The sequence below is a fragment of the Orbicella faveolata genome, unplaced genomic scaffold (assembly GCF_042242905.1).
Source record: "Orbicella faveolata isolate gen_17 unplaced genomic scaffold, um_ofav_v1 contig_4, whole genome shotgun sequence".
In the NCBI taxonomy this organism is placed as follows: domain Eukaryota; kingdom Metazoa; phylum Cnidaria; class Anthozoa; order Scleractinia; family Merulinidae; genus Orbicella; species Orbicella faveolata.
This window is the reverse complement of record NW_028301569.1, coordinates 2,935,171-2,958,169: the sequence shown is the minus strand read 5'-3', so window position 1 is coordinate 2,958,169 and position 22,999 is coordinate 2,935,171. Positions and strand designations below refer to the sequence as shown.

Sequence of the window (22,999 nt, the reverse complement as noted above, 5' to 3'; positions counted from 1 at the left end):
TTAGATTCCTTGTTCATTACTGTTCCGTTTATTTGATTTGAGGAAATAATATTCTCTCATGGCCAAAAACAGACCATGTTATTGTGTTGTTAGGGGGAGAATTTGTCACTTTTCTAATGCCATCTTATAATTTTTGCCTTCCGAAGTGCCAGACTTCCGTAAAAATTCTTCTTTACTCGCTAATAGAAGCGAAAGTTCTTCGCATTTTCACAGTGTAAGAAGCTCTTGATTAAAAAGAAAAAAACAAAAACGAAAACAAAAACACAGATTGCATGACGTAAGCGTCCCATTTTGTCTTTTTCCGAGAATAACCGGATACTGTATAACGCATGACTTGTCGCCACTCATCAATGATTAGGGAAATTTCCCTTCGGTGCAAAATGTTTCTCGGAAAAAGACTTTAATCTCGCAGCGATAAAACAGTTAACAGTTTGTTTCAATCCACAGCAAATCTTTAACAAAGTACACTGAAAGCAGTAACATGGCATGCAATGGTAAGTAAAAGCCTATTATACACTGTTAGTGTAGCGAGTGAAGACTATTTCAGTATCGAGAAATTGCAGGCCGCATTTCCAGTGCAATGTATTTTTCGAGGTCAGCAGATCAAAAACTGTTGAGCTGTTCGGGTTTTTACAATCGGTTCGATATTTTAGACAAGTGAGCAAACGTCTGTAACTCTCTAAGATTCTCTACCTGATCACCATACCCAGACTTACTGAAAAGTTCTTACCCCGGCTTACAAACGATTCAGCTTATAAAATATACAGCGCTAAATTTATTGCAGCTTGTCAAGACGTTTTGAAGATACATTTCTGGTTATTTTATCGTCATTCAGTGTGTCTGATGCTAAGTGCATCGAAGACCAACATCTGCAGCTATTTGAGGTTTTCTCAGTAACAACCCAGAGTGGTCAGAATGAAAGGTCAGAAAATTTAAAAGTCAAATTTTCATCGGTTGGTCGCTCAGGTTATGTTCAAGCATTTCACAGACATCAAACTAACATCACCATTCACACTGCATAATAATAACAACGCTGTAAACATACCCATATCAAGTGAAATAAAAGAATAAAGGATCCTTAGCTAATTTTGTAAATACATACTACATGTTTCTGCATAGTTTTTGCAAGACGGAAATTGAAAATGAAATTCAACTGATGAAATAATGTGACACAAGCATGCATGTCTGTACCAGTTTATAACATTATATTTTCTATTCCGACAGCATTAAAAGACTCACTTTTCTATTCTCCGAGAGCTTCGTACCTTGCCGTTGTGGCGATCGATTTTGGGACGACCTACAGTGGATTTGCATTTTCTTTTATTAAAGACCTAGGAAAGGACGCCATCTTTATGAACCTGGACTGGGTGAATGAACAGGGTGGCCAAACAAGCAAAACTCCAACATGTCTGCTACTCAAACCTGACCTGTCATTCGACTCGTTTGGTTATGATGCTATTGAGAAGTATGCAGATCTACAAGGAGAGAGCGAAGAAAAGGAATACTTCTTTTTCAAGCACTTTAAAATGGCTCTGCACAGTGATGAGGTGAGTTGCTTGAATTCTTAATTACTCAGCTCTTACCTAGTAGTTTGGAGATTAGAGGGGTTATTGTTGATAAATAAAATCCAAGCTGTTTATCTCTTCATCTTACTCCACCTCTCCACTTCGCACATTATTTTGACCATTCATCATCCATCCATCCATCCATCCATCCATCCATCCATCCATCCATCCATCCATTCTTGTTCCTTCAAAGTCTGTTTCTCAGCCGATTCTCTACTGGCTGCGAAACCCATGATCAGTTGCCCTCATTAAGCTAACCATAGGGTTAGGTTGTCCTTGCTACCTGGTGAAAATTTTCTTTGATAACCGGCATGTTTGGCATCGCAGTCAAATAAGTCAAATGCCGGACAGATCGGGTTTACATACATTTCTTTATTTACCCTCGGATTTCAGAGTAGCTTCTGCAGTTTTTATAGCTTATGGGTTTGAGCCTCTCATTTCGAAAGTCCATGTCAATGAAGGGCTTTTGTTTGATAACTAGGATGTGCTCCCCAGAAATCTCATTTCCTCGCCGAGGAAGGAGCCACACACATCTATCCACTTATCAGCGTTTTTTTAGAGTGGGATCATGTACCTGTTAGCTGGAAAATACCGTCGAACCCCTATTAAGCGCTTTATAGGGGTGTGTGTGCTTTGAATATTTTTCAACATCGAGTTAACATGTAATCACATCAAGACACTCATAATAAGCATGTGTTTGAATGTTTTTATCAGTCGTCCAATTTTATTTCGGACTGTTATTTTTCATGGTCTTTTCTAAAACAAAGCCAATCCAAGTGTATTAAATTTTGTGTGGCCGCTTAATAGGGGTAAAGACAATCGGAAAACCCTCATCGGGACGACCAAAAGGTGGCTGTGGCCGTTTAATAGAGGTGGCTAGTTAATAATGAGGGTTTTATTTGCAGTACTTTGCTGACAATAATTTCGGGACTTTGATATCTGGCCGCTTAATAACGGGTGGCCGCGTAATAACGGGTGGCCGCTTAATAGGTGGCCGCTTAATAGAGGTCCGACTGTATTTGTAAGGAAATTAGCTGGAAGTACAATTTGAGACATCCTGCTGAAAAAGGAACAGATATAAATTTAACAGTTACGTTGGTCAAAAAATTGTTTCAAAAAGGCGTACAGTTATAGCGGAGCTCCGGCGGCCCAAAGGGCCGCCAAGCGGAGCCCCATAATCATATGGGAAACAAAAGGAAATCCATGAATGAATTTTCTCATGGTTTTCATGGCTAGCGGTATTGCTCGTGGGCGCGTACGCACGACGACGACGACGACGATGACGACGGCGGAGTTGCCCAACATGGCGGCCATACTCCAGCTAATAGGTCGACAGAGACATGCACCCTCGGTCTCTAGCAGAAGAATGCCATTTTTCTTGGCAGGATTTTTAAAGAAAAGAAAACGCATTTCTATTTGTTATGTCGACAAATGATAGCGAAGGTTGATCTAATGTTTTTAAGATAGGGTTGCACTGAAGGAATTAAAAAGAAAGCAAGAATTAACAGGCAAAGAAGTAGCGAAGAAGATCGCGAAAAAGAGCGGGCTAGCGCTGGGGAAGGAGGCGAAACAGTACTGAACAATGGCGTGAATTATAGCGAGTCAAGGGCTAGAGAAAGGAAGTGAAATAATACCGAACAATGCCGTTAACCAAAGCTAACGAGGGCCATAGATAGGATGTGAAAGTACTCAGAAGACTGCAGTGCCAAGTTTTTTAAAATTCGCGCGTTGTGACGCTGTGCAGCCGTGCAAGAAAAGTCACATGATTTGGTCAGGTGATGAACAAGAGAGAGTGTTACAAAACAGTAAACACAGCGGGAAAAAGTGGTTGATTCGTTGATCTGTCAAAAAGATTAGTTCAGTTCAGTCTTCACAACTTTTGCTGCAAGTTTCTGCCTGGAAGATTTACACTGGCCGAACTGATGTTGCTAACTTGCGGTAAGTGACTTTTGCTGTTGCGTTTGCTATGAAAATTAACAAGTTGCCTCAGCGATATAAGCTTATTTTCAATTGGAATCCTTTGAGAGTCTTCCTTATTTGAAGCCATGTTGTGAGACAATTTATAAATTGCATCGTTTTAATTTCTCTCATCTCTAAACAATAGCAAGTGAATCGCTTTGTGGAGGTTGTTGTAAGTTGTAAACAAATTAAGCTTTCTGTCGATTTTCGTCGTCAACCTAAGCTTATAACCTCACGTCTAAAAATAAGCTTAACCAAAACCGTATTTGTAAACACGGCCGGGCGAGTTTTGAAGTTTTCTCTGTGTTAGTTGGCACAGCCGCCTCGTAGACAGCTAGAATTTCTTCTTCTGTTGTTGAAAACCAAGAAAGGTGTACAAACAGGATTTGCTAAATTTACTTTCAACGTTCCTATGGGAAGATTTGCATATTGTGATTACAAAGTATGCAGATTTCCTCGTTTTGTTAGTTCAGTTTATTCGGTTTGGTGAAATGCTTGGGTGAATTCCCAGGTTAATTTGGCTGAAGACTGGCAAAGCTATCGCCGATAAAATGACTGCAAAGCTAAATTAAGCCTTCGGCAAAAATGCACACTGTAATATTCAAATTTAAGCGTGAATAATTATTAAACTTTCTAACACTGCAAGGTTAAACGATTTTCTTTATCCTCTCTTTCATTCGGTTACCTTTCAATGAGAAGGATTTGCTTTTGATACTCAGATGAAGTGATATGCATAATTATTGTGTTTGTAATGTAGATTTCCTCGTTTTATTTTGTTGTCTGTCCAATTAGTTCGGTTTGGTGAAATGCTTATATAGTCCAAATGTCGAGTAGACGATTGTGCATGTAAATCCTGTGTGCAAATAAAGCTCTACTTTCATTTTGATTTACTATTTCATTTTATTAGTGCCACTGCTTTTGGTTGGGGGTACATGGGTTATTCCCCAAATATGCAGTATTTACACTTAATATGGAAATGTCCCTCAAAAGTGAGAAAAAATGCGAAGAGCTTTACTCGGTAAATTGAACAGTGTAAATGACATTTACATACTTAGAAAAAATTTAGGGAGTAGAAGTTCTTGCCCTGACCATTTCTTGGTAATAGAAATAAGTTTTACATACATACATACATGTACATACACAATTTAGTTGGTGAGAGCGCTCTCCTCTCTCCACGCACACACTCTCTCTCTCTGCTCTTTTCTTCACACTAATTTTGTTATTAACTACATTGTAACTCATTAACCGAATGTCACTCACTGTTTTCTTTGTTGTGCATGCATACTTTTTTTGCTCGTCAAAGAAAGTTTCAGTTTCTTCCTGGCTGTTTCCTTTGTCCTGTCCAGTACCAATTCCTTTGTAATATAATTTTGTGAATTCTCTATTCTCCTTAAATTTTATCTTGTGCCAGTACCGGTCAGCGGTACTAGGACTCAGCATGCGTTTTATCTGTTGTTCGTAGCGTGGCGTCCGCCATATTGTTACTGTTACTCGGCTGTTAGTTTTATCCCAGTTTGATTAAAAGCCTTACATGAGCCGGTCGTGCCTTGGTTCTTGCCTTATCTTCTTAACTGGCGTGGTGGCAGCGTTCAGTTCAACCCAAGCCGCATTTTCGCCGTAGAAAGCCTCTTTTCTGCCTCGACCGTGTGAGCCAAAACAGTGCATCCTTCGCTGTGACAACACGTCCGGAGTTCTACATCGTGTGTTATGGCGTCTACTCACCGCGCACCGAAGCAGTGGTGCCTCTCCAAGGTGGAAACAATCAATAGCTTTGAAAACTGGAAGCAAAATCTACTGTACACACTATCCTTAGACAGCAACTTCGCCCCCTTCCTCGCGGATGGTTTTACATGGTTGAAAAAGACCAAAGCCCAACCGCTTCGAGGACTCGAAAACGATGGCAAAACTGTACCACTCTCTCGACGCTTAACCGCTCGTCAAAAAACCAACTTCCTCGAGCTGATGCTGGGACAAATCACCAATTACTGCCCTATTATTTCGCATAGCACGCTGGTAAAAAACTCAACCTCTCTTGAGTTCATCTGGCAAGCTATTCGACAACACTTTGGATTCCAGGTCACCGGCGCACAACTTATTGACTTTTCTGACATACACCTTGCGGCAGATGAGCGCCCAGAGGACCTGTACCAACGCCTCATGGCCTTTGTGGAGGATTCCTTGCTGCGTGCAAATGGCTTAACCCACCATGGTGAACATGTTTCAGAGGATGAGGAACTTACTCCCACTCTCGAGAACTTTGTCGTCCTTACCTGGCTACGACTCATTCACCCCAGCCTTCCTCGATTGGTCAAGCAGCGCTACGGCACGGAGTTGAGATCTCGCACCCTTGCCTCAATTAAGCCAGAAATCTCACAAGCCCTTACCTCTCTCCTTGAGGAAATCCGCACCTCCGATGACGCTAGGATCCTGCGTGCAGCAGTAGCTGACGATTTTCGTAGCCCCCGTCCGGGTGGCAGGAGTAACTCTAAGTTCCGCACCAGACAACCTCGTCAGGACAAGGTCTGCCCCTTATGCAAGCAAGCCGGTCGCTCTAACACAAACCACTTCCTCAGTCAGTGTACCTTCCTCCCTGACAATGACAGGCGCTTCATGGTAAAAGCGAGACAGATCGTTGGCATCCTCGACAACGAACCAGACACGGACTGCAACCTCGACCCTGATACTCCAGTTCCTGATCCCACTTTGCCTACCCCAGATGTCGTAGCCTACCGTGTACAGACCCGTCAGTCTCCTTATATGGATGTCTTTCATGCTCACCGTGTTGTCCGCGTCACCATTGACAGCGGCGCCACTGGAAATATGATCCGTCACTCTACCGCGAAACACCTCGGATGTCCTGTAATATCAAGTTCCCAGTCCGTCCAGCAGGCTGATGGCTCTTCTCAACTTCGGGTGGTCGGTGAGATACGAACAACCTTCACCCGCGACAACACAGACTTTACGTTCGAAGGTCTTGTTGTAGAGGATCTTGATGTTGAAGTACTCACCGGGACCCCCTTTATGGAGGCAAATGATGTTGCTGTGCGTCCCGCTAAGAGAGAGGTGCTCCTTGGCAATGGGTCTGTCTACACGTATGGGTCCAAGTCTCCACCCAGCCCCCTGCCAACTGTTCGTAGGGCTTTTGTTCTCCGTGCTCCTACTCCTTCCAAGACTGTTTGGCCCGGAGAATTCTTGGAAGTACAGCTGCCAGACGATGCTCCTCCTGATTCAGAGTATGCACTTGAGCCTCGTACTGATGCACCAAGTTCACATAAACTCAAGCCATCCCAGTTGTGGCCGCAGCCTAGTGTCGTTTCAAGTGTTGCGCAGGCCATACGCATACCAAACCTGTCAACCGAGCCTCGCACACTTAAGCGTCACGAACACTTCTGCCAAGTCACTCCTGTCTTCGAACCAAAAGAGGATCCAGGCCCGTCTCCTGCTCAGCGTCCGTTACCACCCTCTAATTCCAGTCACTCCGCATCCGTTCAGGTAGACCCAGACAGCATCCTACCTCAGGCCATCAGGACCAATTTCCAATCCCTGCTTAGAGAGTACGACTCCGTATTTGACCCCCAGTTCCCTGGTTACAATGGATCCGCTGGCCCTTACCAAGCACAGGTCAACATGGGCCCTGTTGAGCCACCACAGCGGAAAGGTCACCTCCCCCAATATGCACGAGATAAACTCGTCGAGCTCCAAGAGAAGTTTGACCACCTAGAGCAACTTCCGTCGCCCCGAAGATGTTGGTATCACTGTTGAATACCTAAACCCTTCTTTCCTGGTAAAGAAGCCCAATGGCGGCTCTCGTCTCGTCACTGCTTTTGCTGACGTAGGCAGATACAGTAAGCCTCAACCATCTTTGCTGCCCGATGTTGACTCCACCCTACGACTCATCGCCCAGTGGTCACACATCATTGTCACCGACCTAACAAGTGCCTTTTATCAAATCCCTTTGGCCAAAGAGTCCATGAAGTACTGCGGCGTTGCCACTCCTTTTAAAGGAGTACGAGTCTACATTCGCTCCGCTATGGGCATGCCCGGTTCGGAAACCGCCCTGGAAGAGGTTATGTCCCGCGTCCCAGGCCCCTTACTACAAGATGGATCCGTGGCCAAAATTGCGGATGATCTATACTGTGGCGGCAACACACCCCAAGAGCTATTATGCAACTGGAAGAAGGTCCTACAAGCCCTACACAAGTGTAACCTGCGTTTGTCTGCCCACAAGACCATCATCAGTCCCAAGAGCACCACTATTCTTGGCTGGATCTGGACTGTTGGCTCTCTCTCCGCCAGTCCCCACCGCCTAAACACTCTCGCCACCTACCCTGAGCCAAGCACTGTTGGTCGATTGAGATCCTTCATTGGGGCATACAAGGTCCTCTCCCGCGTCATCCCAAGGTGCTCACGTTACCTCACTCCCTTGGATGCTGTAACGGCTGGTCGTCCTTCCCAGGAATCCATAAACTGGACCGATGATCTAAGAGGTGCATTCCGTAGTGCTCAGAATGCCCTTTCATCTGCGCTCACAATCAAGTTACCCAGACCTGAGGACCAGCTATGGATCGTAACTGACGGAGCTGTCAGGGACCCAGGAATAGGTGATACCCTCTATGTGACGCGCGGAGACAAGTTACATGTTTCCGGTTTCTTCAGCGCTAAGTTGCGGGGGTCCCAGACAACGTGGCTTCCATGCGAGGTAGAAGCCCTCTCCATTGCGGCTGCTACTAAGCACTTCAGCCCGTATCTTATTCAGTCGTCCAAGAAGGCCTGCATCCTTACTGACAGTAAGCCCTGCGTCCAAGCGTACGAGAAGCTCTGCCGTGGGGAGTTCTCTGCCAGCCCTCGTGTATCCACTTTCTTATCTGTCGTAAGCCGCTACCAGGCTTCTGTAAGGCACGTCTCAGGCGCTGATATCCTCCCGTCAGACTTTGCAAACCGAAACGCCGCCCCCTGTGAAAATGAGACCTGTCAGGTGTGTTCTTTCATCACTCGAACTAGCAACTCTGTCGTCCGAGCCGTGTCTGTTCAAGATATCCTCCAAGGGAGCGTCCGCCTTCCCTTCACCAGCTGGCCCACCTGGTTGGCTGTTCAGTCTGAATGCCCAGACCTGCGCTGGACACACGCTCACCTTGTCCAGGGTACGAGACCTTCCAAGAAACTGACTAACATCAAGGACGTCAAACGGTATTTACAAGTTGCGTCAATTGCAAATGATGGCCTCCTTGTTGTGCAGCGTCATGAACCGTTGTCACCGTCCAGGGAGTGCATTATCGTCCCCCGCCAAGCCTTGGATGGCCTTTTGACCACTCTTCACATTCAGCTTAGCCACTCGTCCTGCCACCAGTTGAAGATGGTCGTCAAACACTATCTTTTCGCCCTCGATCTGGACAAGGCAATCTCTCGTGTCTCTGAAGGATGCCACTCCTGTGCGGCACTCCGAAACTCTCCAACCGCACATATTGACCAGTCCACCTCGCCACCACCTGACGCTATTGGTCGGTCCTTCGCAGCAGACGTCATCAAGCGCTCTCGCCAGCTTATCTTTGTCCTCCGCGAGACTGTGATCTCTTATTCCTCCAGTTTATTGCTTGAAGATGAGCGGCACCAAACGTTACGCAATGCCATCGTCAAACTCTGCTTGGAAATGCGCCCTATGGATGGTCCACCCGCTGTGATCCGTACTGACCCTGCACCTGGCTTTAAGGCCCTAGTCAACGACCCACTCTTAGAGAAGCACAGAATTACAATTGAGCTTGGCCAGGCCAAAAATCCCAACAAGAACCCCATAGCTGAGAGAGCTGTCCAGGAGTTGGAAACAGAACTACTACGTCAGGAGCCTCTTGGTGGTGCTGTCTCTCCCCTCACTCTTGCCATAGCGACCTCTGCCTTGAACTCTCGTATCCGTTCACGTGGCCTATCCTCACGAGAAATGTGGACACAGCGGGACCAGTTTTCAAACAAGCAGTTACCCCTTGCTGACGACCATTTAATTACCCTCCAGCACAAGCAGCGCCTCTCCAACCACCCCCACAGTGAGCGCTCTAAGGCCCCTGTGCAGCAAAGGCACCCTACTCCCCAGATTGATATTGGTGACCTAGTGTACCTCCATTCCGACCTGAACAAGTCTCGAGCCCGCGACCGCTACCTTGTTGTAGCCATAGAACCACCGTTCTGTGACATCAAAAAGTTCATTGGATCCCAATTACGCAGCTCATCATACCATGTCAAACTATCAGAGTGCTTCAAGGTCCCATCTGACTTGGCCGACCCCTTACGTGTTCCCCACACACGTCGCAGTAACGACTCAGACGATGAAGACGAACCTGGTACCACATCGTGCCCTCCACCCTCTCTGCCTGACATCCCTGATGCCATCTCTTCTTCAGCGCATCAGCTATCTGACAGCTCTCACTGTGTTACACCACAAGCCTGTGCCTTTCCTGTTGACCATACCATGGTTGACACAGCTACACAGCTGTCATGCCCTGATGACACCCCATTAGAAAACGCAGTCATGTCAGCAGACCCTCCCACTCCTGACCTACGGAGATCCTCACGTGTCCGCCGTCCTCCTACGCGTTTTGTAGACTATGTCACTGAACTCTGACTTTTCCTTGCATATAGGTTAGCGTCAAGTACATTCCACTATGTTCTCGGTTCCTGTTATGTGGCATACTATGCCCCTTTTTACTTTATGTATTTACTGCGTTGAAAAGACTTATGAAACAAGAAGAAAGAAGTCACGCCAGTACCGGTCAGCGGTACTAGGACTCAGCATGCGTTTTATCTGTTGTTCGTAGCATGGCGTCCACCATATTCTTACTGTTACTCGGCTGTTAGTTTTATCCCAGTTTGATTAAAAGCCTTACACGAGCCGGTCGTGCCTTGGTTCTTGCCTTATCTTCTTAACTGGCGTTGTCAGGGTGATAGAATGCACTCTCAGAGTGTTCAATCATTGTTTTCAGTCGCTACAATTTTCAGGAAAAAAGCAATAGTTTTCTTAATTTCCTTTTACTTTGTGTTAGGACCTTTTAGCATGCTCGTAATTGACCCATGGGCATAATTTTGAATAAAGTAAAGAATTAGATCTGTTTTAGTGTTAAGTATTTTTAAATTATTATGAATTACATGTAGGCATTTCTTTTTAGTTTTTAGTTTTTATTTTAGTCACATGTGATGTTTTATGATTTTACCGACATATACCATGTAAATGTAAATAATACACTAGAATTAGCCAATCAGAGTGTGCATTATATCAGCTTTAAACACAAACCATATGTAATAAATGTATGTAAATGATATTTTTATGACAGAGAACTGGACAGGGCAAGAACTTCTCTTTCTTTTGTAAATTTATATATTCATTCCTCTCACTGCTGTCAAAATATCTTAGGAACCTTCATTTTTGATAGTCCATTATTTTCCACCATGCCTTGCACAGAAGCTCACAAAATCCTAACTAATAACCAACATGTGTGTATCTCTGGCCTTTGCTGTGTACTACGTGTATATTCTGTTATCCTGTCTTAACTGCTAGAAACAATTTTGACAGAGCTGTTTCAACAGTTTCACTTAAATTAATTCCCAGTAACAGCGCTACATGTGGCAGTGTTATTGGGTATGAACTTTATGGAGGGTTTAAATTTTTATTTTTTTATGATTACAGGAGACAACAAAATATACATGTGTATACATAACCTGATGTTGGTGTTGGTTGCGAATCGTAGTTCATAATAGTCATCCTATTACAGGTAAGGGGGAAAAGTTCAGAAAGTTTAGAACATCTCTTCCCCCAGCACACCTTCTGTCTACAGGTGCAATTATTGAGAGGTTATATATGTATACGAAGAGTAATGTAAAGTTATAAACTTAACATTAAAATCTGACATTTGAACGCCTCCTTTGCTAAAATTAGTCACGATTTAATTGTTATCACTCCCTGTGAATTCATAGAGATTTCAGAGGCAAATTATCACCTAATGTGGAAGTCCTGTCTTCAAGTTAGGGAAAATGACATAAAAAAAGTTAGAGTGAAAGTAAAGAGAATTGTGAATGTTGATGTGGTGCACTTTGTACATCATGTAAAGGTATTTGGTGAGTGCCAAAGGCATAACATTTCATGCATTGCTTTTTCAGGACAAATTATATAACAGTGATGTTTTAAGGTGTGATCACAAAAATAGTGAGTACAATGTCCAGGCAGTACCAGTTTATGGAAGGCATATGCAGACAGTAAGAGGAACTGTAAGCATTACCAGGTAAGTTTGTTTTATGCTTTTGACTTCTTGTACTTGGATTTTTTGTCATTTCATCACAAGAATAGGTGATAAAAGATGCAATAGTTGTTGCAGTTTATTTTTGAAGGCAAACTTATAAGTCTGCTTATGCTGGATAACAGCCATGCGTAAACTGAATGTAAAGCAAACACTCTGTTAAAGGTGGGGCAACCCTAAAACCCAGAAACTGGAAGCCGGAATCCAGAATGAAAAACTGGAATCCAGTAACCGGAAACCAGAATCCACAAATCGAAGAAAACAAGTTCTTCAAATACTCGAAAATTGTTTTACTTAGGTTTTTGCCTGTAAAAAATAAGCGGCCAAGTAAAAAGGACCTCAAACTGACACAAAAATTCCCCATCTGTCGAAATTCGTGCAACCGTTATTTCTAGTGAGGGCTATAATTATGAGAATCTTAGTAAAGTGCGTCATAATTTAATTCCAAGCACCCTGAGAGCGTCTAAAATAAGCTTGCTGGCAATTAACTGCACGGCCATGGGCCGAGCGCAGTTCGTGTTCTACCAGTGTTTTTTTTTTTTTTTTTTTTTTTTTGTGGTCGGTGACCAGACCCAAACTTCCTCTCAGCCAAATTTTGAATCATGCAACCTGTGATGTTTATTCGCCATAAGCTGTTGAAACGTTAATACAAGGACAATGTTACGGATATTGTTTTCTTTATTTGTGTATAATATATATTTTCTTCTGGTTTTATCGAAGCGTTGGATTCAAAGGGAAATAATAAATATGCTAAAAACGCTAAAAAAGGGTATAACGTCAGCCATGGAATGCGCTGACATTGCAGCTTTCATTTTCGCTACATGGCAAATGCACTGTAAGATCATGTTTACTTTGCAAGTTTATTTTGCCAGAAGCGATGGTCATTAATTTATGTGCAATTTTGTGAGTATTTCTTGTGGGTTTCGGCAAATGAAGCAAATTCTTTGGCTGTTTCATCGCAGCGAGTTAAGAGATTTGAAGAAAAATTAAGTATTTGCCGAGGTAAACAAGAGCTTGCCAGAACTTGCAATGTTTAAGTCAGTGCTAGGAGAAAAAACACAACTGTTCCAAAATTAGCTGTGGATAACGTAAACCCCCCTGATTGTGTGACTTGCGTGACCACTTCAAGGCGCAAGCAAATTAAATTTTGACGTTTCAGGAAGAAAGCTGTTTATTAAAAGCATTATTAATAGTGTGACACTCGTTTCCTTTTGTATCATTCATGGGCATGTCCCGAGCAAACTTCCAGATTGAGACCATTACATCATCATAGATTTCGCAAAGGCTAAGACTGATGGTGCAATAAGATATGACACAGTTTGTGTTGATCAAGTGATGTGTTTACAGTAATCAATGAATCATCAAGGACTGCTCTGGAATGTGCACTGCGTTGTGACTGTAGTATTAACAAAACAGTTAAATTTTAAAAGCGCGGTTATAAGATTTAAAAGATCTTCTTGCCATTTTGTTTAATAAGTGATCTGCAATTTACCGGAGGTATAAATTTACCCTTTATGTCTAGTAGATACTGAACAAGATAGAAAATGTCATAGAGAACAGGATGTCTGTCAGTGGCAGCCCCCTGTACATTGACAGTCACGCCCCCCACTTTCGAAGTTCAAAGGCTAACCTGGCTCATCTTAATATAATATTTGATTTGTCCAACAGATACCAAACTAGTTCCAGATCAACACTATTTCCACACTGATACTGTGACAAATCAGCATTTCATATTCTTGGCGGCCATCATATTAAAACAATTTATAGAAATGTTGCACACTTACCTCTGTCTGCTTCTCACTTGCTAACAGATCGGACCACATGTTGTTAAAAGATGCTTAAAGACTGCCAGAAACTCACCAAAATAACTTGTTGTTATTGTGCTACTCACCAGTCTTCTCATAGCAATTTGATCTAGACAAGAACTGCACTCTCACCAGAGCCAGATTGAACAAAAGATGGGTAACTAAGCCTTTGAGCAGGCTCTTGTGTTTGGGCCGGGGGCATGAGCAGTAAAGCTGCATGAAGGCACTCGCTGACATGCCAATGCAGAAAAACACTAGACACTTATTTAGCCTGCTCAGGCACTAGAGACAGATAGTAGAGCCTGCTCACAGGCTATGAGTAACTCTATCCACCTGAAAAATCACTAACCCTGACTGGAAAGTGATTACCCAATGGATAGCTTTATCCAGCTTTTGAACAATTGGGCCAGATGTATAGCTAAGGGTTGTTCAGAACTAGTCAAAAATTTTTTAGCAATTACAGTTTGTGGCTGAAGTGAAGCCAAGAAAGTAAATAACAGCAAAATAGTTTTTCCCCATATTTATTTATTAGACATTGCTGAAGTGAATTATTTCTATCATCATTCATAATATCTGGATTCGGGATTCTAGTTTCCAGTTCCGGATTCCGGTTTCCGGAATCAGTTTTTTAGGGTTGTCCTTAATGATGTATGTGCATGTTAATCTTGAATAATCTGAAATTTCAGAGAGGTTAAGAATATCATATCATATCTGTGATGGTTCTGTATCTGTTGGTGTGCAACGATCTTCACCAATATTTCAACGTAATGATGTACAGTGTATATTAATTAACCAAATTATGCTGTTTTTAGTTGACCAATGCTACTATTGTAATGTGATGTTGAAGCCCACAAATTGACAAACATGCCCAGTGTCAACTTGTCAAATATATGAAGTGGCCAGACAGTCTAGATTACAAAATTTTCTGAAAGTTGGAATTACCAGGTAAGATATTTCTTAAACATTATTTTGTAATTAATGATTTCTCAGACATTGTTTTCTTCAAGAAAAGATTCATACCCCACATGGAGGTTTTTTCTCTATTAGAGCTCTATCTTCCTGATACTTTAATTTGGAATTTTTGAAGACTGACCATGAATGGGTGTTGGGTGTGAATATCTTCTGGTACTGCACATTCAGATTTACATGTAGTAAACAAGAACATCAGTATTTATCCTGACAAACTCTGATTTTCTTTTGGAAGCTGAACTCATGTGCAGTTGTACAGTTATATGTACAACCAAACAGCCTGGATGGCCCTTTGATTGGGACTGGGCACATTGTTGTAACTTGCAATGTTCCAGTTTCTTGTTTAAAGCAAACTGCATTTGATCTCAAAAGCAAGTCGCCAAGTTCATTTCAGTTAGTAAGTTTTCTTTGCATCTCAGGGCAGAGCCTGCCACTGTGAAAGTTGGGGTACCAGCCCGGGGGAGGTACTTTGGGAATTTCTGGGTGGGGATGTGCCGCTTGGACCCTGGAACCCTTAGCCTATACTAGAGCTAGTTCAGCTGAATTTTGCTACCCTATACTAGAGTAAACTCCCCAAATCCCCCCATCTATCAACACTGTTGAGGCTGATTTGCCTAAATTTAAACTTGCTGATTTGATTTTTTTATATTTTTGAGTGGCAATTCCTGATTTCCTTAGTCTAACTAAAATCTTCAACCAACTAGTCAATTTTGTGAAAATGATATCCTACTCTAGACCCAAACGCTCTGATTTATATACCCAGCTATCCTAGAGTAAACTGCTTGAAAACCATACCCTTCACAGCGGCACATACCTATATAGCCCATATATGGCAGTGCCCCCCCCGGGGGTACCAGCCCCTAGCATTTGATTCACTAACACTGAGTAAACAACTAACAATGAAGTACACTGTATATCAAAGAAAGGAATGTCATCTGTTTGTGGAAAGATTATAATAAATTATAATCGATATGTTTTTATCTGAATAACAGTGGTGTTCAAGTAGCAGCTACAGTATGATTACATGTCTGTTCCTGTCATTCAATATATGAACAGTTTACACATGGGCAGCCTGTATTAAGACATCAAAGATTTTCAAAGCAACCATGGCCTGGTGAGATATTTCTGAAGAAATATAAATTTAAAGTCCTTATGATTGCTTATAGGCATTGATTTTTATTGTAAACAATATCTTACTGAGTGTATTTTTCTTGTGTACTAATTGTTGTAGAACACAGAGATCACTATAAGTATGACAGAGATATTAAAGTGTGAAAAGTTCTATAAACAAATGCATGCAGGAACAAATTAATTTATGATGGATGCAGCTTCTGAGAGATCCCCAATGTTAATGGAACATACACCGTACATACATGCAAAAGAGTTCAATAATTTATTACTTAAGATTGCAATGATTTGTTTGGTTTCTCTGTATTTACAGACAACTTGATGGGATTATAATTTCTGCACCAAGGTCATTGAATAAACTGGCTTAGAAGTTGAGTTCTGCAACCCATCCTGTGCGTTTTAATATCATGGCTGCAACATTGTGACAGATACACTGTATTACATTATTAAGAAACACATATATTAACTAATTATTTAAGGTGCCTGTTAAATTAATCAGTTTTTCTTAGAGATAATTTACTCATGGTTTATTTAAATAATTGCTTTTTTGGCTTTAAAGTGATATTTATCGTGTTTGTAAATCAATTTTGTGATAATCTGCATTGGACATGGCATAAATTAATATTTTGCCAACACGAAATGGAGACAGACAGCCTTGCCATTCGCAATGTCCAATAAGGCTAATTTGTTCTCTACTGTTGTAGAAATAGTGTTCTCTTGTTTATAAATTATTTCAATCTGTTGTTTAAATGATTGCCTCGTAACCCCTACAGGTATGTCCAGTTTGGTGCATGTAGGATATTGATGTATTGTTTATCCATTTTGCTGTAAATTATCTTAATTGATGTGTCAATCAAAACATATCTTGGATGTGCTGGGCTCTTCTGACAAATGTACCCATGCCTGATAACCTTTGAGTGCATTTGGTTGTGTAGTGCCGACAAAATACATGTACATAATATAACTTACTCTTAGCTTGCTTGTAATTCTTGGTATAATTTAATCATAGCAAAATTAATTAATGGAACCCAATAACAGCTCCTGTAGTCCACAATCTCAGTCAAGAAGAAGAACAAATCACATGGAAATTGAATAATAAAATTATTATTAGAAGCCTATACAAGTATTCATGATCACCAAAAAAAAATATCACAATTACCATTCATGCGAGAGTGATTTTGCTTATTGCAAACCCTTTCAGCAGGAGGAGACTCCAGACAAAAGTGAAGATGGCTAAATGTATCTTTAGGGACAAGTTAGAAAACAAAACTTTCCAACTTTTCACATATGTATACTATTTTGGTATTTTTGCGAGATTTCATTTGGTAGAGATTTAGGGACTGAGTATTGTAACCGCTGCATTTCAATCAGTCCCCACAGCAAAAAAATGTTTAAACTTCTTTTGTGTGGGAGTCCCCATGTTAACTAAGAAAGAATATAATGATTAATAACAATGTCTTGTCTTTCTGAATAAGGTAGGAAAGAACAGGAAATGCCACCAAAAAGCACAGAAGACAGTTCTGTTATGTGATCAAGATTTTTAGTGGCTTCTCAGAAATCCTTGAAATCATGGCTCTATATTTCACAATCACACCATCTTACACCTCGATCTGCTGATGTGATCCTATTTCCAGCTGAAACTATTAAATAGTTCGCAATTTACCTCACATGCATGTTCGATTATTTTCATTAGTAACAGCATTCCGAAAAAATACTGAGGAGTTCCGCTTTTAGGCTCGGCTAAATCTATATATTATTCTTTGAGGCCATAATGACAGACAAATCAGAACGTTGTGTGCCCCAATATTGTGGTGTGTAAGAGGCAGTCTCAAAAAGGTTATTAATGAACAGATATCCAAAAAACAAAAGGACAAAACTTGAGATGGAGGCGGGAAGAAGTGATATCGAAAAAAAAACAAACAATTGCAAACAAACAAACAAAAAACAAAAACAGCAACACCATGCAAAACAAAAGTGTTGGCAAAACACCTGAAAGCAATTCATGTCTTTTTTTCCAGAGCTTGAACATCAAAACTGCTATCAAAGCAGCCAACGGACAGTCAGTTGAAGCTAAGACAGTGTTTGCACGTTCCATCAGGTTTCTTAAAGAGGAGGCGCTAAAAGTTATTTGCCAACGGACTGGAGATGACCACTACAACGCTAACGATATCCAGTGGGTTCTAACAGTCCCAGCAATATGGACCCCAAAAGCTAAACAGTTCATGAGAGAAGCTGCTTATGAGGTAAGGATGGATAAATGTGAAGCGTTGTTCAAATATTAAATAAATAAACTTCAAAGGCTGGTATGTCTTGATGTAAACCTACACCGGCTCTTAAAGCAAAAATACGTGCCGTTGAATCTGATTAAGTATCGGGAAAATATAATTTTCAGAAAGCTATTTCACTTAGTTACTATGACACCCAAATGCAGAAGAAATGAGATCAAGGCAAGGCTCTAGATCATAAGTATGGCCATCCCAGAATTTACGTTTAGATTAGCAATAAGCTTCTTTTTTGATTGTACAGGCAGGTGTGGGATCCTCAGAAAATGCAGAGCAACTAATAATTGCTTTGGAGCCGGAAGCGGCAGCAATATTTTGTCAGGAGAAGAATATGAATGATTTTCAGGCAGAAACTGGCAGCAGACCTGTGGATGGAATACTGTCTCAGTTAAATACACACTACATTGTCGTTGACATTGGTGGTAAGTTATACTTCTGTCAACTTGTTTCTTATTTCTGAACGTTCTGTTTATCATTTCATCGTTTTGTTTCTGAACAAAAGATCACGAGCCATAAGGAAGATGGAAGTCCACAATTCACCGTAAAAAATTTATGCTTTCGAAGTCGTTAAAAGTGATTATACTGGTTACTCACCAGCTAGTCCACTCTGGGCATAGAGAATAGGCAACTCATGTGGAATTCGAGTGAAAATCAATAACCACCACGCTCATTTTATCCTTTTCACTTCCTTCACCTTCACATTCTTTGCCCCACCTTGATAATAGAAAATAGCAAAATTAGCCAACATCTATTTTACTTAGGCAAGATAAAAATCTGGAATTAGCGTCCTGATTGCTCTTTTTCTTATAAGGGGGCACGCTTGACGTGACCGTACATGAAATACAAGAGGATGGTGCCGTCAAGGAGATCCACAAAGTTACAGGGGGCCCTTACGGCGGAATATACGTAAATCATCGATTCGAGAGCCTCTTGGAAGACTTGCTTGGTGCGAAAAAACTTCAAACGTATCGCAACCAGTTTCCATCTGATTGGCTATCTTTGATGAATGAGTTCGAAGCCAAAAAGCGAGGGAACCGCATCCTAGACAGCAGCTTGATGACAAACATCCGATTACCACGCAGCTTTGTGTCCCTGGTAAATCAGACAAAAAGTCCAGTGATGGAACGGTATGGAGAAAAAGAAGTAAAGCTGAAAAATAATGAGTATCTTTCTCTGAGTTCAGGAATCATGAAAGGACTATTTACTCCTGTGGTGAAAAGTATAAAGAAACATCTGAAAACCCTGCTGAGAAAGCCAAGCCTCTCAAAAGTGCAAACCATGCTTCTCGTTGGCGGCTTCGCCGAATCTGCTTTCCTTCAAGAAGAAATAAAAAAGGAATTTTCAAGGTCTCTCAGAGTCCTTGTTCCCCGTCATGCAACCACAGCAGTTGTCCAAGGTGCTGTGATCTTCGGCAAAAAACCCTCGAAAATAACCGAAAGAGTCGTCTGCACAACTTACGGCGCTGACAGCTGCCCCGATTTTGTCGAGGGTGTTCATCCGGAAGAAAAGAAGTTTATCGCAGATGGCGTTGAGAAGTGCGATGACGTATTTAATTGCTTTGTAAAGGAAAATAAAGCGGTTAAACTTGGTGAGAGAATAACCAAGAGATACAAGCCAGTGTACGCGAACCAAACAAGACTTCAATGTGGATTCTACGTCACAGGCAATCCTAATACTCAGTTTGTCACTGATCCTGGAGTAACTAAGATTGGAAGTGTCGTGGTTAAGTCCCCTGATATCTGGAGAGGTAAAGATAGGAAAATAGAAGTCTGCATGTATTTTGGTGGAACAGAAATAACCGCGACAGCTTGGGACGTCTCAAGTGGAAACAAGGCTCAAACGACCTTGGATTTTTTTTGTCGATCATAGACACTCGACTATAGCCTCCATGCCTTATTATATCATGACGTGATGTCGTGATTAGACGTTATAAGGTATTTTGTCACATAGATAATTTCAATAACACACATAGATCATTGGTAAAACGTTAAGGCTAATTAACTTTTGATTTCATTCTGTTAAACCAGGTTGATTGCAAGGCTGCCACAGTGCTAAAAGGCACTTTGCTCTTAGTTCAATAAATTACTACATATTAGCTCAATACGTTTAAAGCTCTTAGTTTAATAAATCTTCACATTTAGAAGGGCATTTCCTTGAATCTCATTACAATAATCACTTTTTGATAAAATCCGTTCGGAACAGGCAAGCTAAAATTGCGGTCCAGTGCATGCACGAAGTTCATACCCTGTGTTCTACAGGTTGATATTAGCCAATAAGGCATAAAGTTAGTTCTCTTTTGTTAGCTGGTGACAGATTAGAAGGGAACCAATAGCTCGTTTTATGTTAGGGTTATTTAATTTACATCACATTTAGGGACAATTTTCTAAGCGTCTACCTCGCTTAGCATAATTCTTATTGCCTATTCAGTCAAACACTATGACTGATTTCGCGCGCCAAGGAATATCCCACCAGTCGCTTGTGTTTTCTCAGTATACACACGAGCCTTATGTGAGAATGTTCGCCAAGAAAATTCCAGTGACAGGTGGGATATTCCATGATACACAAAGAGAAAGCGTTGCATAACTATTTTATACCATGATAGAAAATACATTGGCCAACACGATCAATACGACGCAGGCGTAGCGTACAATGGGAAGGTTGGGTATAATACCACCGAGTATAAAATGGCTTTCCTGTTTTCTGATTGGCTGTAATTCCTATGGCATAGTATAAATGTGTGTATGTTTTTAGATAGTATCATTTCCCGCGCGGTAGAAGTCTACATTTGTGCGAAGCGTTGCTAAGCTTCCATGTTTAGCTTCTATTCAAACCTTTGCATGATAGTACTCAGTTTAGGAAATATGAATCATTCTATCATTTTTGAACTTTATCGAATCTTTCGCGTGCAGTAATCATAAAATTCTGACTACACTAATATGAGACATTCAATGTGAATAATTCATGGGGGATGTGTCTGGCAGTCATCTGATGTAGGACCATATAAATGTATTCCGTCTTACAACATAGTCTGTATCCTTGCAAATTACAACTATTGGTTCTAACAATTAGAACCTGTGCTACGCCAGGTACGAAAACCACTAAAACACAACCTTTTAGATGTGGCCAAAATATATGTTCATGTGGAAACGTATTCCTCGTCTAATGCAGTAGCATTACACCCCGAGGAAAGGGTACAAAATCAGTAACGTAGGATATTTACAATTATTCATACAAGTTGTTATAGCAAAAGCTTACTAATAATAAAAAAGAGGATGAACATAAAGACTGACCTAAATCTCCCGCCAAATGCCTAAATAGTCCCTAAACGTCCCATTAGACCCTGCAAGTCTCTCCCTCGCGCCGATCGTGCCGTCAGAATGATAAATTTCTGACTAATTCGTTCCAGTCGTCAGAAATAACATTTTTTCCCTAGACTCAAGTTTGCAGTTTCATCTCGCAAAATATATACTTGGAAAATAATTATTCTTGCGTTTTCTGGTTTGACCGTTACCAGACAAGGAAGGGGAGGGGGGGGGGGGGCGGGGCAAGAAATACTTTGATCTACGACAATAACTTCAACATGCACTTCTGCTTCTATTGGCTTTTCTCTCCATCGTAGTGAAAAAAATGTGCTTTTAGAAGAACAGGCTCCAAAAACCAAGGAAAATCAGCTTCTAAATCCGAAACACCAACGTGACCCATTTTGAAGTTATGTTTTCTATTCCCCTACCCTCGGCTCATCAGCTCGATTTAACCGCACTCGCCCCAGGAGGATTGAATGAAATACCTCGACGATTGAGGATGTTCTTGAATGGATAGAACAAGTATATCATAAATGGATAGAACAAATTTTTTCGTTGAGGTTTGAACTGAAAAAAAAAATATTACAATGATATTGGATTGAATATTCAGTTTTGATTGCATTTTACTGAGAAACACAGGTTTAAATTAAATGCGTTTTTTTTTTTCCAGTTGCATCACGCCAAAATGACCGGATTGAATAAACACTGGACTTGATTGAAATTTGGTAACTGCATTACTGATGATCATTAATGTTTCACGCTTTTTCAAACTCCTTCTGGACCTAGCTCCAGTACCCGAAAAGTTTGTGCATCACATAATTTGAACCTGAGCTTCTCTGGAAGTGACAGCTGTCCGAGAAAGACTTGTTGAAGGCTATGTTTTCAGCGGCAATCTCAACCTCTCCGACCTTTATCCTTGCAGCTACAGTTTCAGCATTTGCCTTTTTCTCATTTTTTATTATTCGTATTTTTTTGTCATTATCATTATTTCTTTTTGGGGAGGGTGGGTGGGGTGGGTGCTGGGGTGGGCAGTAATGCGCCAATTATTGGGTTTAATAATTCGAACGCAAAAATGTTTACGTTGGTAAGTGCTTCTGCTCACTCCGCAACCTGGATGCACTTTGTAGCTCACCTAAGGCCTCGAAAAGGCTTGGCTGCTTTACCCCCCAACTCCCCCACCCCCCTCAAATAATAACATTGCGTCCATAATATCGATGTGCGTCACTTCGCATGATGCATGATGAGATGATCGACGCCTTCGCTTAGGTGCGTCAAACCTGTACCAACGTACAGTCTGTACTTATCCTGAGCATGAGTCACGTGAGGGTGCTGGAATCTCCGTCATCAGTTCAACTTTTAGCATGTTCTTAGCTATCACGTACAGTTTAAGCCGATTTTTCAGCTACGTTGCATCGGTAAATTTGCAGATCTCAGATTTTCGGGTCTTTTTTTTTTCTTTATTTTGTTTTATTTTTTTCTCGATTTTTTTTTATGTATTGATCAATTCTCAGCCCAGCAACGAAGAAAGAGTTGACAGGTTAGGCTAGATTACTAATGTTTTACAGGCACTAAACAAAACAGTTTTTGAAATGGGTGTTGTTAAGGACGAAGGTTGTACATACACAGTGGCGGATCTAGGGGAGGGGGACGGGGGGCCCGGCTTCCCCCCCCCCGACCCCACCTTATTTTGGTTAAAAAAGAATCGCAGAAGAA

The 22,999-nt window shown here is 41.5% G+C and overlaps 2 protein-coding genes across 7 annotated transcripts; both read left to right on the top strand.

Annotated features, from left to right (window-relative positions):
• The first annotated feature begins 321 nt into the window (after window positions 1-321).
• On the top strand, window positions 322-21,267 carry LOC110055349 (heat shock 70 kDa protein 12A-like). Of its 6 annotated transcripts, XM_089275990.1 has the most exons (8): window positions 1,599-3,503; window positions 11,194-11,278; window positions 11,664-11,785; window positions 14,418-14,550; window positions 15,567-15,688; window positions 16,016-17,945; window positions 18,229-18,406; window positions 18,796-21,267. In XM_089275990.1, exons 6-8 carry the CDS (start codon window positions 17,664-17,666, stop codon window positions 19,851-19,853), a joined length of 1,518 nt encoding a protein of 505 aa, XP_089132116.1. In that variant the 5' UTR covers window positions 1,599-3,503; window positions 11,194-11,278; window positions 11,664-11,785; window positions 14,418-14,550; window positions 15,567-15,688; window positions 16,016-17,663; the 3' UTR covers window positions 19,854-21,267. The 6 variants fall into 6 exon arrangements, with proteins under 6 accessions (XP_020617390.2, XP_020617392.1, XP_089132115.1 ...); XM_089275991.1 differs by lacking the exon at window positions 11,194-11,278; XM_020761731.2 differs by lacking the exons at window positions 1,599-3,503; window positions 11,194-11,278; window positions 11,664-11,785; window positions 14,418-14,550; window positions 15,567-15,688 and adding exons at window positions 322-494; window positions 1,225-1,547 and having other exon boundaries at window positions 17,721-17,945.
• LOC149100939 (uncharacterized) lies at window positions 3,512-7,359 on the top strand. The gene has a single exon (XM_089275988.1). The coding sequence runs from the start codon at window positions 5,232-5,234 to the stop codon at window positions 7,284-7,286; it is 2,055 nt and encodes a 684-aa protein (XP_089132114.1). The 5' UTR covers window positions 3,512-5,231; the 3' UTR covers window positions 7,287-7,359.
• Window positions 21,268-22,999: the final 1,732 nt, after the last annotated feature.